This window comes from Pseudonaja textilis, chromosome 2, assembly GCF_049901715.1.
Source record: "Pseudonaja textilis isolate UNSWEBS1 chromosome 2, rPseTex1.2, whole genome shotgun sequence".
In the NCBI taxonomy this organism is placed as follows: domain Eukaryota; kingdom Metazoa; phylum Chordata; class Lepidosauria; order Squamata; family Elapidae; genus Pseudonaja; species Pseudonaja textilis.
This window is the reverse complement of record NC_141991.1, coordinates 243,779,847-243,795,824: the sequence shown is the minus strand read 5'-3', so window position 1 is coordinate 243,795,824 and position 15,978 is coordinate 243,779,847. Positions and strand designations below refer to the sequence as shown.

General features: G+C 42.3%; 1 protein-coding gene and 1 long non-coding RNA gene across 2 annotated transcripts in view; one reads left to right on the top strand and one right to left on the bottom strand.

Moving 5' to 3' along the window:
- LOC148127445 (uncharacterized) overlaps window positions 1-15,978 on the top strand; it is a 475,162-nt gene that overhangs the window by 68,826 nt on the left and 390,358 nt on the right. The window lies entirely within an intron of this gene.
- Window positions 1-15,978, bottom strand: part of MBD2 (methyl-CpG binding domain protein 2) — a 58,850-nt gene that overhangs the window by 2,781 nt on the left and 40,091 nt on the right. The window contains exons 4-5 of the mRNA XM_026715052.2: window positions 10,173-10,263; window positions 8,980-9,157 (exon numbers count right to left, since the gene is read on the bottom strand). Coding sequence (XP_026570837.1) covers window positions 8,980-9,157; window positions 10,173-10,263 — 269 coding nt within the window. The remainder of the gene's footprint in view (window positions 1-8,979; window positions 9,158-10,172; window positions 10,264-15,978) is intronic.

Here is a 15,978-nt window from a genome sequence, read left to right as displayed (position 1 = left end):
ACTTTCCCTATCAAAACAGCTAGAAAGGGGGCAAGGGGAGACCAAGAAACCTGAGTTCTATAGATGCACTTGCCTCATCTTTTCAAGAACCATTTCCCTCCCCCCTGTCTTCCCCTGGAAAAATCTATTGACACCATCCTACAATTGTTTTTCCAGAAATTGAAAAGCTCATTTGCAATCAGCTTGCATTTTTTTAAGTTCTGAGAATTCCCCAATGCACCCATTTGAATCTCCACCATCTACATGGCCTCTGCAAACTTGGGAAGATTTAGCACAGCTGAAGAAAATCACTTTGAAGCTGTGCTACAAGTTTCTTTTAATAGTAGTTTTATTAAAGTTTACAATTGCAGAGATAAAAAAAACTAATAGAAACTAAGAAAAATATAGAAGAGTAGAATGAGAGAAAGTTAAAAAAATACTAAATGTACGAGTGTATATATGAAAAATGCTATATAAACAACTTCCACTTTCATCATGACAAATACAAACAATTGCAATAGCTTATTATCTAATACTGCAACAAAAATACTCTTCATCCAATGTCTCATCTCATATTTAAACAGATTCTTAACATCTCATCATTTAACTCTAGTCAAGAAGAATTAACTGTGATAAGAAACAATAGTCTATATATTTCAACCTTAATCAAACAAACTAGTTTATATTTCTTTCCTTTATTTTTCATATAATAACATCATCTCTTAAAAAATACAACAAAGGAATGCTCCTTCCCCTATTAACATATAAACAGCTCTTTATAACATCCTCATTTGTTCATAGTCCAAAATAAATCCATTAAGAATTACCAGGAACAAAATACAATATAAAGTTTTACCTTTGACAAAATAACCTCACTTTATATTCCTGCACTTTACTTTTAACAATCTTAATCTTTATTCTCTTTGAGTAGAGTCCTAGGACTTGATTTGTAAGTGCTCCACTGCTGGAGGTTTTCAAGAAAAGAACCATTTGTCTTGAATGATACAAGGTCTCCTGAGTTGGGTAGGGAAGACATCCAAAGTCTCTGCCAGCCCTATGAGTCTATGAATTTCTAAAACTCTGGTTGCTCTCCCAGACCTTGAGATAGTACAGTTGTAGAGCCTCCTTTAGTTATGCTTGGTTTATTGTTCTTCTGGTTGGCTGTGATTTCTTTTTATATGTATTGTTTTTTCTTTTATACGTAAACTTCCCAGAACTGTCAAGGAGTCAGGTGGCACCAAAATTGGATAAATAACATAAATTTTAAAAACCCAATATCTATGAATCATTTTATAAAGCAAAGCCTTGAATACCTTTTCAGAACCCATCAAAGATCAGAAATAGTTTCCCTAATAGAGAGCCCTTGAATCAACAAGATTAACCTCTGACAGGCTGCCTATCTGAATTTAGGAAGTGTAGAACATAAACCAAGGTAGATGCCTACATGAAATTCTGCAAGGATGTAAAAACTACTCCATGTTGAGATGAAAAGAAGCAGAAGAAGAAGGAATATCAGTTCTTGTACTGTTCAAATAGGGAAATATGGAGAAATAAAAGAAGTTCACCACAAGGCTACGGGAGTAGATTTGGGGCATGGGGGTGTTGCTCTAGTTTTATGGTGACAAACAAAATTTAAGGGGGGGGGGCAGGGGGAGGGATGGGAAGTCAATTCACTTTTGGAATATGTGAGATTCTTGCTTAATAATGGTAACCAGGACTGCAAGAATTGGGATCACTAAACCCATGGTTTTTCAACTTATAACCACGTTGCTTAATGATAAGGTTTCCAATCCTAATTAACCAAGAGCAACCTGTACTACTCTTTAAAAGAATTTTTTAAAAACTCTTGGTTTTATTTTTAAATTAAAGTTATGAAGATCAAGCTTTAGAGTGGAAACGTAAAAAAAGAAGAAAGGCATGGAATGTATTGGATTTAGATGAATCCATGGATCTAAATGTTAGATAATTTAATTCTTCCCACCACCACCCCATTGCATTATAGCTTAAAAGAATTGAAAGCCTTTAAAACGCTAACACTTTTTATCATGGATAAGATATTACTGAGATTTATTTTTCCTGGTTTATTGCAAAAACAACAATTTGGATTATTTGCATGCCAAGACTGTAAATGTATTTGGTAAAACAAATGAACAACAACAAAAAAAAAGATTAATACATAGAAGTGCTATACATTGCTGTTTACAGAACTTTTATTTTTATCTTTCTATATGGCATATTACACAGAGCCATATTTTAGTAGTGTTTGGGGGGCACAGGATGCCAAAACTGATGAAAGAGATTTATTTTTAAGCAACATCCAGACAATGTAAAGATATTTCTATAAAGTAGAAAGCTGAGGATCCAGATAAAAAGTTATTTGGTCCATAATATAATTGTCATGCCATCCCACCAGCTTGGCTTTGCTACATGCCAGTCTGCCATAAGAAATAGGGGGGAGGGAGGAATAGACCCCGGGGAGGAGGAAGAAATATCGAATTATTCACAGGCACCCCTTTGACCTCCTACGGACAGAGCTTTGAAATGTCAGTCCGTTCAACTGTTAAATCAAAGTACATCTCCAGCTAACCAGATAAGCCATCTTGGCAATAGAAAGAATTATCCAGAGGTTTTGTCCTTTCAGATCCAAAGTTTGCAATGTCAGCTTTATTGAAGATGTTGAGACAATTCTTTCCCTTATTGGATTTATCTCCATTATTTTGCTTTTCTGAGGGAATAACTCAGACCTCCGAGATCCTTTCCCTTCTCTGATGTTGCTATTCTTTCTCCTTTTTCTTCCTCTTCTCCTTTTTCTGCTTCCCAGCTTTCTCTTTCCCCTCCCTTTCCTTCTCCCAGAAGGTCTTCTACTGTTGTTTCTCTCCAGATAGAAGCCATTTTTAATCCCATGTCTAAAAGACATTTCAAATAACAAATGTTTGCTTGTTTTTCCAAAAGAGTCCAACAGTTCCGGCTTCAGGTTTTGAGACCTGTTGCAAAATGTGCTTTATAGAAGTACAAAGCCCCCATATAGGCCATTAAATCCCTTGCTTTGTGCAAGAATATAAATTAAAACATCTCTAACAAATGCAGCTTCTGCCAGATCATATCAGAAAAGGAGAGCCCGTCATTTTTGTAGGTTTTAATGTCAGACCACTCTTGCTATTAAAATATTTGTTCTGACAGACAACAAGAATTCTCCTCCCTATAACTCAGAACCATTATTTTGTATCTGGATTTTCGGGATCTTGTTTACTGTCTCCGTGATATCCTTTCCATTGTCTCTTCTCAAGGTTAAGCATTCTCAATTTGTTCAATCTCTGTTCACTCTACATGGTTTCCATATCCTGATAATCCTAGATTGCACTAACCAAGAGACAGAAGGCGAAGTATTTAATATTGCTTTATAAAACCTCAGTAAGGTCACATATTGCAATCCAGTTTTGGTCACCACATTATAAGAAAGATGTAAAGGCTCTGGAAAAAGTGCAGAAAAGAACAACAAGGATGATTAGGGAGCTGGAGCAGAGGTGGTATTCAGCCAGTTCTGACAGGTTCTGAAGAACCAGTAGTGGAAATTTTGACTAGTTCAGAGAACCAGCAAATACCGCCTCTGACTGGCCCCGCCCCCATCTGTTCTCTGCCTCCCAAGTCCCAGCTGATTGGCTGAGTCTTCTTTGGTTGCCATGCACAGGAGAAAGGAGCTGGAAAGCAGGTTAGTGGGATGGGGAGGGAGTGGGATTTTGCAGTATCCTTCCCCTGGAGTGGGGAGGGAATGAAGATTTTTTCAGTATATCCTTCCCCTGCCACGTCCACCAAACCTTGCCCACCAAGCCATGCCCACAGAACCAGTAGTAAAAAAAATTGAATACCACCATTGAGCTGGAGGCTAAAACATATGAAGAACGGTTGCAGGAATTGGGTTTGTCTAGTCTGGTTAAAAAAAGGACTAGGGGTGACATGATACCAGTGTTCCAATATCTCAGGGGCTTCCACAAAGAAGAGGGAGTCAAGCTATTCTCCAAAGCACCAGAAGGCCAGACAAGAAACAATGGATGGAAACTAATCAAGGAGAGATTCAACCTAGAACTAAGGAGAAATTTCCTAACAGTGAGAGCAAGCAACCAGTGGAATGGCTTGCCTTCAGAAGTAGTAGGTGCTTCATCACTGGAAGAGTGATTGAAGAGATTGGACAGCCACTTGTCTGGAGTGGTATACTGTCTCCTGCTTGAGCAGTGGGTTGGACCACGTCCAATGTCTCTTTCCAACTCTTATTATTCTGTTATTTCTTGTGCCTTTCTTTACACCCATTTCAGTTTGCCTGAATTATTTTTAAAATGTGAGGTCCAGAACTAAGAAGAGTAATTAAGACAGGGTCTGCCATGCATTGGGATGGAGAGGAAAGGGTCTCATCAGTCCAAAGGAAACGTGCTGTTTCCCACTAAGTAAGAACAGAGTTGCAGACCTTTTGAGGAAGCATCGAAGGAGGAATCCCACAACGGATGCCGTGCTACTTTCCTCTCTTATAGATTTGATAAGAACCGGGAACACAGCTTTAAAACAAACCCAGACAGCAGCCATCTTCCGCTCAACAAATTACTGTCATGCGAAAAAAAAAAAAAAGCACCATTGTAAGTTAAATAAGAGTTCTGCGCCTGGAGCAAATGATTTGTCCATTAAAGTGTTCAGTTTGATTTCCAGTCCTAATTTGCAGAAGTTGGCGGTGTGTGGTGTGGGGGAGGGAGAGAAGATCCCCTCTGTGCAAATGAATCAACCTTTCGTGCTGATATATATATTTTTTTAAATGAATATGGTATATGATGGGCTAAAAATGAGAAGCAGATACGGACTTTTTAAAGCAGGCAAAGCTTAAGAAGGAAAAAGATGGATGAAACAGAATTTCTACTGTGGTTTTAGAGTGCCCTCTGCTGGCGAATACAGGATATATGAAATGATTTTTTTTAAAAAAAAAAATTCTTTAGAGACTTTATTTTATGAGTCGATAGTCTTCTGCTGGAGGCAAAAATAATAATGTGGGAAAAGAAACCCATGCTGTGTTAACTATTACACTTATATTACATTTCTCGGGATATGGTGAAGCTCAAAAATGCCTAGTCCAAACTAAGTGGGGAAAGTAAAAAAACAGTGGGGGGGGGGATATTGGAAAATGTGTTGCTGTGTCCTTTTCTTCATATATTTCCAAAGTTCGTATATCTCCAAAAATTGATCAATCTTTAACAATATTTAACATTGAAAATAATAACTTATCTTAATGAGCTTCATTTAACCCAGGGACGTTCCAATGCCAGCTGGGGAATTCTGGGAGTTTGAAGTCCGTACCTCTGAAAGTTGTCAAGTTTGAAAAACACTGATTTGACCCACCCAACTTTAATTTACAAAAGTAAATCAGCCCGTGGTTAGCAACTTTGGAAGAACAGCAGTCCAGGACTACTAATCAATTCCAGTGTCGCTTGTGTAACGCCACATTGCAGTTTGTGGTGCATATATAACCATTTTTCACACTTACGACTATTGCAGTGTTCCCACAGTCATGAGAGGCCAGGCAAGGAGATGCGTGCCTCAATGTGAGTGATGTTGAGTTGGCCACACCCAGCCAGTCACATGACCACCAAGCCACACCCACCAACTAAGTTAAGCCACGCCCACTGAACCAGTTGTTAAAAAAATTGAATCCCATTCCTGAATGCAGGGCTTCTGATCATTTTATCAGTGAAAATACGACGGCGTCAGAGCAACAAATTGGGTATATCTGAAAACACCAACTGTGTATTTTAAGGTCTGAAAATAGGGGTGGGCTGCTATGGGTTTGCATGGGTTCGGGTGATCCTCTAGCTAAGATTCTGCATGGTTCGACGAACACGGTAAATCCTACTTCTGTCTGGCCCCACCCACCCAGTCCCACCCCTCCCAGGGGTCTCCATGCAGCCTGTTTTAGATGCCAGGTAAGTACAGGGCACACACAGAGGCTTCCTGAAGGCTCAAGAAGGCCAGAAATGGGCCCATTTCTGGCCTCAGGGGGTTCTCCAGAGCCCAAGGGAGGCCATTTTTGCCTTCCCAGAGGCTCAAGGAAAGCCTCCAGAGCCTGGGGAGAGTACAAACGCCCCTCCCACCATGGTGCAGGAGGCCAGCTAGGCCACGCCCACCCAGCAACAGGGCAGAAAACCAGTTGCTGAAATTTTTGAAGGCCACCCCTGTCCGAAAGGCTTGTTATCATTATTATACTATCACTATGGTTATTCCACGGTGGACTGAAAAACTGAAACTACCACCTCCAATACAGAAACCTAGCCTGGTGCTGTCTGCAGAAGTGTTAGTTTCTCTCCTACAACTTGAGATGACAAATACAAAGATGATGTCCAAACCTAGAATTTCTCAGCAGCTTAACCCTTAATGATATCACACCTCAGTGTGGATTTGACTCATCAACCCCCCACAGAGCATCAGTCTTGGCTGAAAAGCAGAGACCACTGGAGGAGGAACGCACTAAAAACTAAAACATGGTGAAACCAGAAAACCTGCTAATAAACTAACAGAAGTGCTAATTGTCGCCAGTTGTTCCATTCTTTTGACAACGTGTCTCTCCATAGAAGATAGAATCACAGAGCTGCAAAGTACCCTGGAGGTCAACCCCCTGATCAAGGCTGGAGACTTTATACCACCCCAATCAAATGGTTGTCTAATCTCTTCTTGAAAACTCTTTTTGGAAATCGTGGAACACCCACAATTCTGGGAGGCAAGCTACTCCATTGATTAATTGTTCTTACTGTCAGAAAATTTCTCCTTACTTCTAGGTTGAATCTGTCTTTAATAAGCTCCCACCCACTATTCCTTACTTCAAATATCATAGTCATAGGGCAGAAGGGACCTTGGAGGTCTTCTAGTCCAACCCTTTTGTCAAGTAGGAGATCCAATACCATTTCAGACAACTCCTGTCCAGTCTCTTCTTAAAATCTTCCAGTGATGGAGCTCCCACAACTCCAAGAGCCAAGCTGTTCCATTGATTAATTGTTCTCACTATCAGAAAAGGTCTCTGTGCTTCTAGGTTGGATCCGTCTTTAACAAGCTCCCGCCCCTTACTTTTTGTCTTGCCTTCTGGTGCTTTGGAGAATATTAAGTCAACCCCCTCTTCTCTGTGGCAGCCTCTCAAATACTGGCAGACAATTAGCATGTGCTGGAGCCCCTTCAAATGTGGATAATCTCCAACTCTAACATCAGAACTACAGTGATACAAGAATATATATATTCTTGGTACACCGTTAGTTCTCTCTGAGGGTTATATATCCATGTGTCTGGCTAGGTTCTGTTTCCATAAGACTCCTGAACGTTTGCAATCCTAATTGGGTCTATTTCAAGGGTGAATGAGGCTGTCTGTTTACTTCCAAAACCTTTTTTTTTTTAACATCAGAAGCTCTCTCTTTCCATATCAGATTGCAACTATTTTTTTTTTTTGTTTAAAAGTCTGAGTGAAAATTCCTACCCTTTTCTTTCTTCTCAGCGGAAAAAGTCCAACATGTGGGCGTTTTATTGCTCGGCTTTTGACTAATAAACACCGTGGTTGTTTACCCAACGCCCAGCATCTCACAATTGGAAAACCTCAAAGGCTAGTATTTAAACAGGCACTTAAGAATAATCGCAACACTGAGATTAATAAATATCCGGAGCCTGGGTATCAGTATTTTGAAAATAGAGGAAAACGGAGCTATAGAAGCTAACCCAATCACGAGCACATTTCTTGCAGCAATTACCACGAGATCAGCAGGAAATCAATCACGTATAGCGGTAATAAAAGATGATCTGAGTCTTAAAAGCTAGAGGTAAATGGAGCATTTAAAAAGAAAAATGCAAGCATAATCAAGTTGGACTTGGTGATGCAAGATTGGGAATATGCCCTCTCATAACTCCTACAGCATGCTCCGTTGATTTACTTCTTTGTTTGTGAGCCATCGCCAAGATGAAGGGAGGGAAGGAGGGAGAGGGAGGGAGGGAGAAGGGAGGGAGGAATGGAGGGAGAGAGGTAGCAGGAGGGAGGGAGGGAGGGAGGGAGGGGGGGGGAGGCAGGTGGCAGGATGAAGGGACGGAGGAGGGAGGGAAAGAAAGAGAGGTGGCAGGATGGAGGGACGGGGGGAGAGGAAGGGAGAAAGGGAGGGGAGAGATGGTAGGATGGAGACAGGGAAGTGGCAGGAGGGAGGGAGGGAGAGATGGCAGGAGGGAGAGAGGGAGAGAGTGGGGAAGGAGAAAGGAAGGGAGGGAGGTGGCAGGTTGGATGGAGGAAGAGAGGGGGGAGGGAGGGAGAGAGAGATGGAGGGACAGAGGGAGAGAGGGGGGAAGGAGAAAGGAAGGGAGGAAAGGAGGGAGGGAGGGAGGTGGCAGGTTGGATGGATGGATGAATGGAGGGAGGGAGGGAGAAAGGGAGGGAGGAAGGTGGCAAGATGAAGGGAGGGAAGGAGGGAGAGGGAGGGAGGGAGAAGGGAGGGAGGAATGGAGGGAGAGAGGTAGCAGGAGGGAGGGAGGGAGGGAGGGAGGGAGGGGAGGAGGGAGGGACAGGAGAAAAGGAAGGAGGGGGAAGGAAAGAAAGAGAGGGCAGGAGGAGGGAGGGGAGAGGATGGATGGAGGAAGAGAGGGAGGAGGGAGGGGAGGGAGGGAGGAGGGAGGAGGAGGAAGGAAGGAAGGAAGGAAGGAAGGAAGTAGGAAGGGTTTCTTCTTTTTTTAAAAAAAGATACTCACAGAAAACAAAGTACACTTTTCTCTGACACTACAAAGACGCAATCCTGTGATGCAACTCCCAAGATTTTTGGCAAAGACATCTGGAGGGACACAGATTAGAAAGAACCAAAGAAACGGGCTAACTGGGATGAAACTTGGATTATGGCTGGCTGGGGAATTCTGGGAGCTGAAGTCCACAAGTCTTAAAGTTGCCAAGGTTGACTATGCAGATCTCCACAAGAGCCCAGTGTGTCGCGGGAACGCAGTCTGGGAAGGACTTACCGAATGTCTTCATCCGTCACGATGAAGGCTTTGCAGAGAGGCTGTGATGTGTTTAACCAGACAGCTGGGTTTTTTTCCACGGCGGCAGACAGTTGTCCTGTGATGGGCGCAGAACTCGTGTGCAATGCGCTGGCCACGGCTGACAAGAGGGTGTCATCGTTGCTCCCGGGGCCCACACCTAGGGAGCGAATACAAAATTGACTCATTAAAGCTCAGCATATTCAGAAGGATGGGTTTGCTATCAAAAATGCCAAATAAGATCTCTGTCCCAGAGGTGGTTATTCAGCAGGTTCTGACCGGTTCTAGAGAACCAATCGTGGAAATTTTGAGTAGTTCAGAGAACCGGCAAATACCACCTCTGATTGGCCCCGCCCCCATCTAGTCTCTGCCTCCCATTGAGTCCCAGCTGATTGGCTGAGTCTTCTTTTGTTGCCCTGCACAGGAGAACGGAGCTGGAAAGCAGGTTAATGGGCTGGGGAAGGAATGGGGATTTTTTTAGTGTCCTTTCCCTGCCATGCCCACCAAGCCACGTCCACAGAACTGGTAGTAAAACATTTGAATCCCACCACTGCTCTGTCCCTAAGGCAAAGCTTAGCATAAGTTCAGTTTGTTAACAAGCAAATTCTACCTGTAATTGATATAATGCAGGTAGTTCCTTGACCTACAAGCACAGTGAAGCCCAACCTTTCTAAGTGAGACAGCCGTTAAGTGAGCTTTGCCCCATTTTACGACCTTGCTTGTCACTGTTGTTAAGTGAATCCCTGAGATTGTTAAATTTAACATAATTAAATTAGTAACATGCGAATTTGGCTTCTCTCCTTGACTTTGCTTGTCGGAAGGTCGCAAAAAGCAGATCACCTGACCCTGGGAGACTGCAACCGTCATAAATATGAATCAGTTGCCAAGCATCTGGATTTTGATCATGTGACCATGGGGACACTGCAGCGGTCGTGTGAAAACACAGTCGTAAGTCACTTTTTTTCAGCACCGTTGTCACTTGGAACGGTCACTAAATGAACATGTTATAAATTGAAGACACTGTTTTTCAAACTTGGCAACTTTTAAGATGGGTGGACTTCAACTCCCAGCATTTCCCGGCCGGGATGCGCAAACAGACTTCCTGTACTTCCGTTCATGGATTAACACCACTGAATCCATCCACTCAAAGGGCTCCATTGAAACCTCAAAGTTACCTTGAAGGCCTTTAGGAAGCTCCATGGATTTGATGATTTGCTCACTGACATCTGATGCACTTAAGCCTTGAAGCCTCTTCTCCCAGAAAAGCTAAAAAAAAGATTCAAAAAAACACAACCCCATAATTAATGGACACCATAATTATATGTTACTATACATACACCCAACTATACAGGTTGTTGTGGTCCTCTGGCAGCCTGCGGAGATGGCAGCAGAGTCGGACAGTGGGGAGGAACAGAGGCCAGTCTGGGGAGGACTCAGACAAGGGTCCTGCACCTGATACAGAGATGGGGCCAGGGCCATTTGGGAGTTATGTGGTGACTCCGGAGCCTCCGGAATCTGACAGCAGCTAGGCAGAGGAATAAGGAGAGCCTGTTCCCAGTGCGCGCATTGTGCACAGAGCTGCCAGAAGGCAAGATCAGTTAAGACAAAAGGGGTGACTCGGGAGTAAGGCTTGGGGGTGATTGGCCCTCCCATAAGACATAAAGGAGGAGCAAAGGGACATGAGCCTATGCAGGAAGCAACTTTGTTCGTACTGGTCGGTTTGAAACCTGAAGCTCTGTATTGAATTTGTGCTCCAGTTGGCCTTGTATAACTAATTGGAAATGTAGTTGTTGGCAGCATTTCAAGGAAGATATAGGTGTGTGCTTATCAGACTTATCCTGAAGAACTTTGGCAGACTTCCATGGGACTATTTACAAAGTGTTGGAGACTTATTATGGGCTGTGAATGACTAAAATTATAGCTGTTGAAAAAAAGAAAAAAGGGTTCTGGGACTAATATGTGTTTGTTAGTGTCTCAATAAGCCTTGGTCAGAACACAGTCCTTGACTTGTAACCACATTAGGGACCAGAAAATCTGCCAGGTAATGTGATTGATAAGTGAAGCATCATGTGACCACATTCCTTTGTATCATCTTTTTTGACACCATCATCAAACAAATTGGCTGGGGACGTTAAGCGAGACATCACATGACTCTGATTTGCAACCTTCGCTGCCAGCTTTCCTACTGACTTTGTCAGAAGCCAGTCGGGACAATCACAAATGACAATCATTTTGATCACCGGGACGCATTCCTACCATGTTTCCCCTAAAATAAGACCCATCCCAAAAAGAAGCCCTGTCATGTTTTTAAATGCATAATGCATGCACTCAAATTAAGCCCTACCCCCAAAATTTGCCCTAATTAAGACCCCAGATCAATCTGGAGCTCTGTTATAAGATGCAGAAGGCTTTCTGGAAGGCCTCTGAAGGCGAAACAGAGGCTGGGAGCACCACGTGCATCAATCCAGAGCCCATTTCTCAGCTGCAGAGGACTTTCTGGAAGGTTCCGACAGCAAAATAGAGGCTGGGGTGGGGGGGCGAGGCATGTGAGTGGTGGCAGAAGGTTGCAGAGGAAGTAGGCCAGCAGCCTGGGTGGGGCTGTTGGTGCCACCACCATGAGGTGAGTCAATAATTAGATCCCTCCGAAAAGAAGCCCTAGCCATTTTTTTCAGGAGTCAAAAGAAAATAAGACCTGGTTTTATTTTGGGGGAAACACGGTATTTATCTGAATTGATTCACATCAAATGGATGTTCATCTCCTGATTCTTCTGCAGTCATTAAAACAACAGCTACTTTTGTTGGTTTTAATACCTATGGTTATCCTTAACCAAACTGAGCACAGCATTTCAAATGCTAAGCAAAACAATTGTTAATCAAGTCATGTCCAATTTTACGACCGGGTTTTGTTTTGTTTTTGGCTGCAGTCATTGAGCAAATTCTACAGTCATTAAGTGAATCTGGCTTCCCCATTGATTTTGCTTCTCAGAAGCCATCTGGAAAGATCAAAAATGGTGATCAAATGACCCCTGCGGAACACTGCAACCATCCTAAATTCATGCAAGTTGCCAAGCACCCAAATTCTGATCACACAGCCATAGGGATGCTGTGATGGTCATAAGTGTGAGGACCAGTAAGAAGTCAGATTTTTTTTTCCAGTATCATTGCAACTTCAGTCGCTGAACTAATAGTTGCTGGTTGAGGACCACCTATATATAAAAATTACTACAAATGGCTTGTCTCGTGCACATGCTGAAGGGAGACCTCTACAAATACCACTCAACCATCCAAAAAGTTTCTGTTTTTCCCAAGAAAAAAAAAATTAACATTCCCATTTGGGAAAGCAGAGAAAGAAATCTAAAGAATGTTCAGCCCGGCAATTTATTATTTAAACCAAGGGTCTTCAAACTTGGCAGCTTTGTGGACTTCAACTCCCAGAATTCCTGAGCTAACATGATTGGAAGAGGAATTCTGGGAGTTGAAGTCCACAAGTCTTAAAGCTGCTGAGTTTGAAGACCCCTGATTTAAACAATCCTTTTTCACAGACCTACTTTCTCTCTCTCTCTCTCTCTCTCTCTCTCTCTCTCTCTCTCTCTCTATCTATCTATCTATCTATCTATCTTAACCATCCTCCCTGGTTACTTTTCGCTCCCTTTTCACACTCAAGCTAGCAAGGCACCCTTTTAAAGCACCCTGCACAGTTCAAAGTGAGATGTAATGGTAAATGCACACTTTTGTTTTACAGGTGGTTTGAAAAACCACAAGCATTAGCAGCCCAGACAGGCCTGGCTAAGAATGGAATCGCAACCAGTGTGGGAGGCAGCAAAAAGAAAAAAAAAAGAAACCACTGTTCAAAGGTCTTTACTGAAACTGCTATTTGCATGGCAAAAACAATTTTTTTTTCTCATTGGCTCAATGGACATTTCCACCCATGCAAATAGCAGCTTCAAAGGAGAGATCTTAGAACCAAGCATGGGGAATAAAGAGTTAAACCACCCAACACACATACTACACACACACACACACACATACACACATCCATACAGTACTTCCTGCCTGCTGCAAAGTTGACATTTAGCTGTCAATGCAAATAATTAGGCTAATAGCAATAGTAATAACACTTAGACTTAGCTTTATAATGCTTTTACAGCCCTCTCTAAGTGGTTTAACAGAGTCAGCCTATTGCCTCCAACAATCTGGGTCCTCATTTTACCCACCTCGGAAGGATGGAAGGCTGAGTCAACCTTGAGCCTGGTGGGATTTGAACTGCCAAATTGCAGGCAGCAGACAGTCAGCAGAAGTAGCCTGCAGTACTGCACTCTCACCACTGCGCCACCACAGCTCTTAAGGAATTGATTGCAGAGTGCTTGAAACAGCTACAAAGTTGTTCTAAGTTTGCTTAGAAGCGAGAAAAAAAAAAAACAATAGGCAAACTTTAAGGAATAACCGAAGCTCTATATTCCCGCGAGACCTTCTTCCAAATTGTTTTGAACTATCGACAGCCCTGGTCTGCCTACATTAATTGCTCATTAGGAAAAGGACAATACATTTCTAATCCCACTGCATTTAGCTGAAATAGGAACACAAGCGATACGAGTATTTTCATTTGCCATTTGCATGATTACTGGAAGGACTTTATAAAATGCTCTCATTTGTTAGTTTTAAATCAATTTAGGATACCATTATGTCAAATGTTATGTGATCCCTGAAGGGCACGCCTGGATTGATAATGTGACAGATGAGATTTGTATGTTAATGTAATTGCTTGGCTGCAATGCTCCCTGTGCTAATCATTAATACTTTGTTGTCCAATTAACATCAATTTTAAGTCAATCATGATAGAAACCGCTTGGGTCATGAAGCTTCATTCACTATTTACACATTTAGTACAACTTAATTATTTTGTTGCCAGTTTTCCTTTGTGTTAAAGATCAATTGTTCGCTATTGCAAAAAAAATTTAAAAATAAAAATAGTACCATCTGGAAAAGGGGGAAAAAAAAACAAGGGAGTTGTTTGGATGCACAAATTAGATCTGTAGCAAGATCAGTTACTTAAGTGGGAATGCCTGAAGTGACCTTATAACAGATTGAATTGTTTGTTCACGCAGGTTGGGATCTTATGTAAATGATAGCCTGGGAGATTCTGGCTGAATGAATGCTGAAGAATATGTCCTTCCAGTAATCATTCGCAAATAATAAAATAATTGACAGTGGTAGGAACTCTCTACCCTTATGAGAAGCTGGGCAGGCATTATCAAAAGTACTTTTATTTGGATCTTAGCATTGGGAGCTAACAGAATGGGTTTCCTATTTCTGGGATTTCATGTTGCCTGCCACAAGTTTTCCTTGGTCTTCTTGCCCAATTTGGCTCTTTCCAATCTACTAGACTTTCATTCTCATCACTCATCACCTCAAGCCAAGCTTCAAAAGAATCCAAAACATTTATTAGGAGCAACATGTCCAGCACTAACCCATATGAAGCCAACTCTGAGGCATGTAATTTACTATAATCTATGACCCTGTTTCCCCTACTCCCCTGGGTGTCATAAATCAGATTCTCCAAGGAAACACGGTCACAGACTGGGTGTCATCAATCACACTCTCCAATGAAGGATTTTCGTGGGCAGAAGATCCAGTAGCCTAGGCTACAATCTCCACAAAATAAGTGTGGAATGTGCTTCTTGCCTTCATCTGCTGCACTGGTTCATCAGGACTTTCCTGCTGCCCTTCCTTCTTACGGCAACTGGAAACAGGCATAGGAATGATTTACGAGTTGACACCAATATCAATGAATGAATGAATCAATCAATCAATCAATCATCAATCAGTGAAATATTTAAACACCTAAACATCTGGAGGACAACAGTTTGTGGGGGGGTGGGGATATGTCATGCACACTTTTCTGTTTTGACTTTACTGGGGATATGCTGTGAAAAAGGATTCCTGCACTTTCGGCAGTATGCGGTCTCCAAAGAAACTATTTAAACCATTTCTCACAGAAATTATGGGAGCTGGAAAAATCAGTAATTCTGCAAGGAGAGAAACTTAGGAGCACATGCCCAGAATCGGGACTGAACGGAAAGCCAATGAACGTGTTTTTCATCCTAGAGGCAAAGAAACTTAAGCTACAACTTTGCTCTAAAAAGGCAGAGCATGTAAAGTCCTGGAGGTGTTGGGAGAGGTCAGCAAAGCCTAACCTAACCTGTAGCATTCCCCGCCTACACGTTCTTTGCCATCTTTGTTCCACCACACTCATACAGATAGTCCTCATCTTATGACCACCACTGGGATTAGAATTTCTGTGGCTAAGCAAAGTGGTTGTTAAATGGATCACACCCAATTGTACTATCTGTTTTGCCACATTTGTTAAATGAATCACTGCAGTTGTTAAGGGAGTCATGAGGCCATTAAGCAAATCAGGCTTTCTCCATTTACTTTGCCTGTTGAAAGCCACGTTGCAAATGGCAATCAGAATACAGAATAACAAGAGCTGGAAAGGACCTTGGGAGGTCATCTAGTCCAACCCCCTGCTCTTCTTAAAAACCTCCAAGAACCCAAAACACTACAAATATTGTAAAAATATGCCAGTTGCCTGATTTTTTTTTCTGATCATCTTATTGTTGGGATGCAAGTGTGAGGACTGGTTGTAAGTCACTTTTTTCAATGCTGTTGTGACTTTGAATGGTCATAAACAAATAGTTGTAAGTGAAGGACTACATGTACGCATCTGGCCACAGATCTCTCCTGTCATCTGGCCATCCTTTCCAGTTCTCAGATTAGCCTCTCTGCTAATTGGCTTCTAAAGTCATGCTGGCCCAGTGGTTAGAATGCAGTATTGCAGACTAATTCACTGCTCACTGCCAGGAGTTCGATCCTGACTAGTTCAAGCTCAACCCATCCTTCCATCCTTCTGAGGTGGGTAAAATGAGGACCCAGATAGTTGGGGGCAATACACTGACTCTATAAATGGCTTAGAGAGGGCCA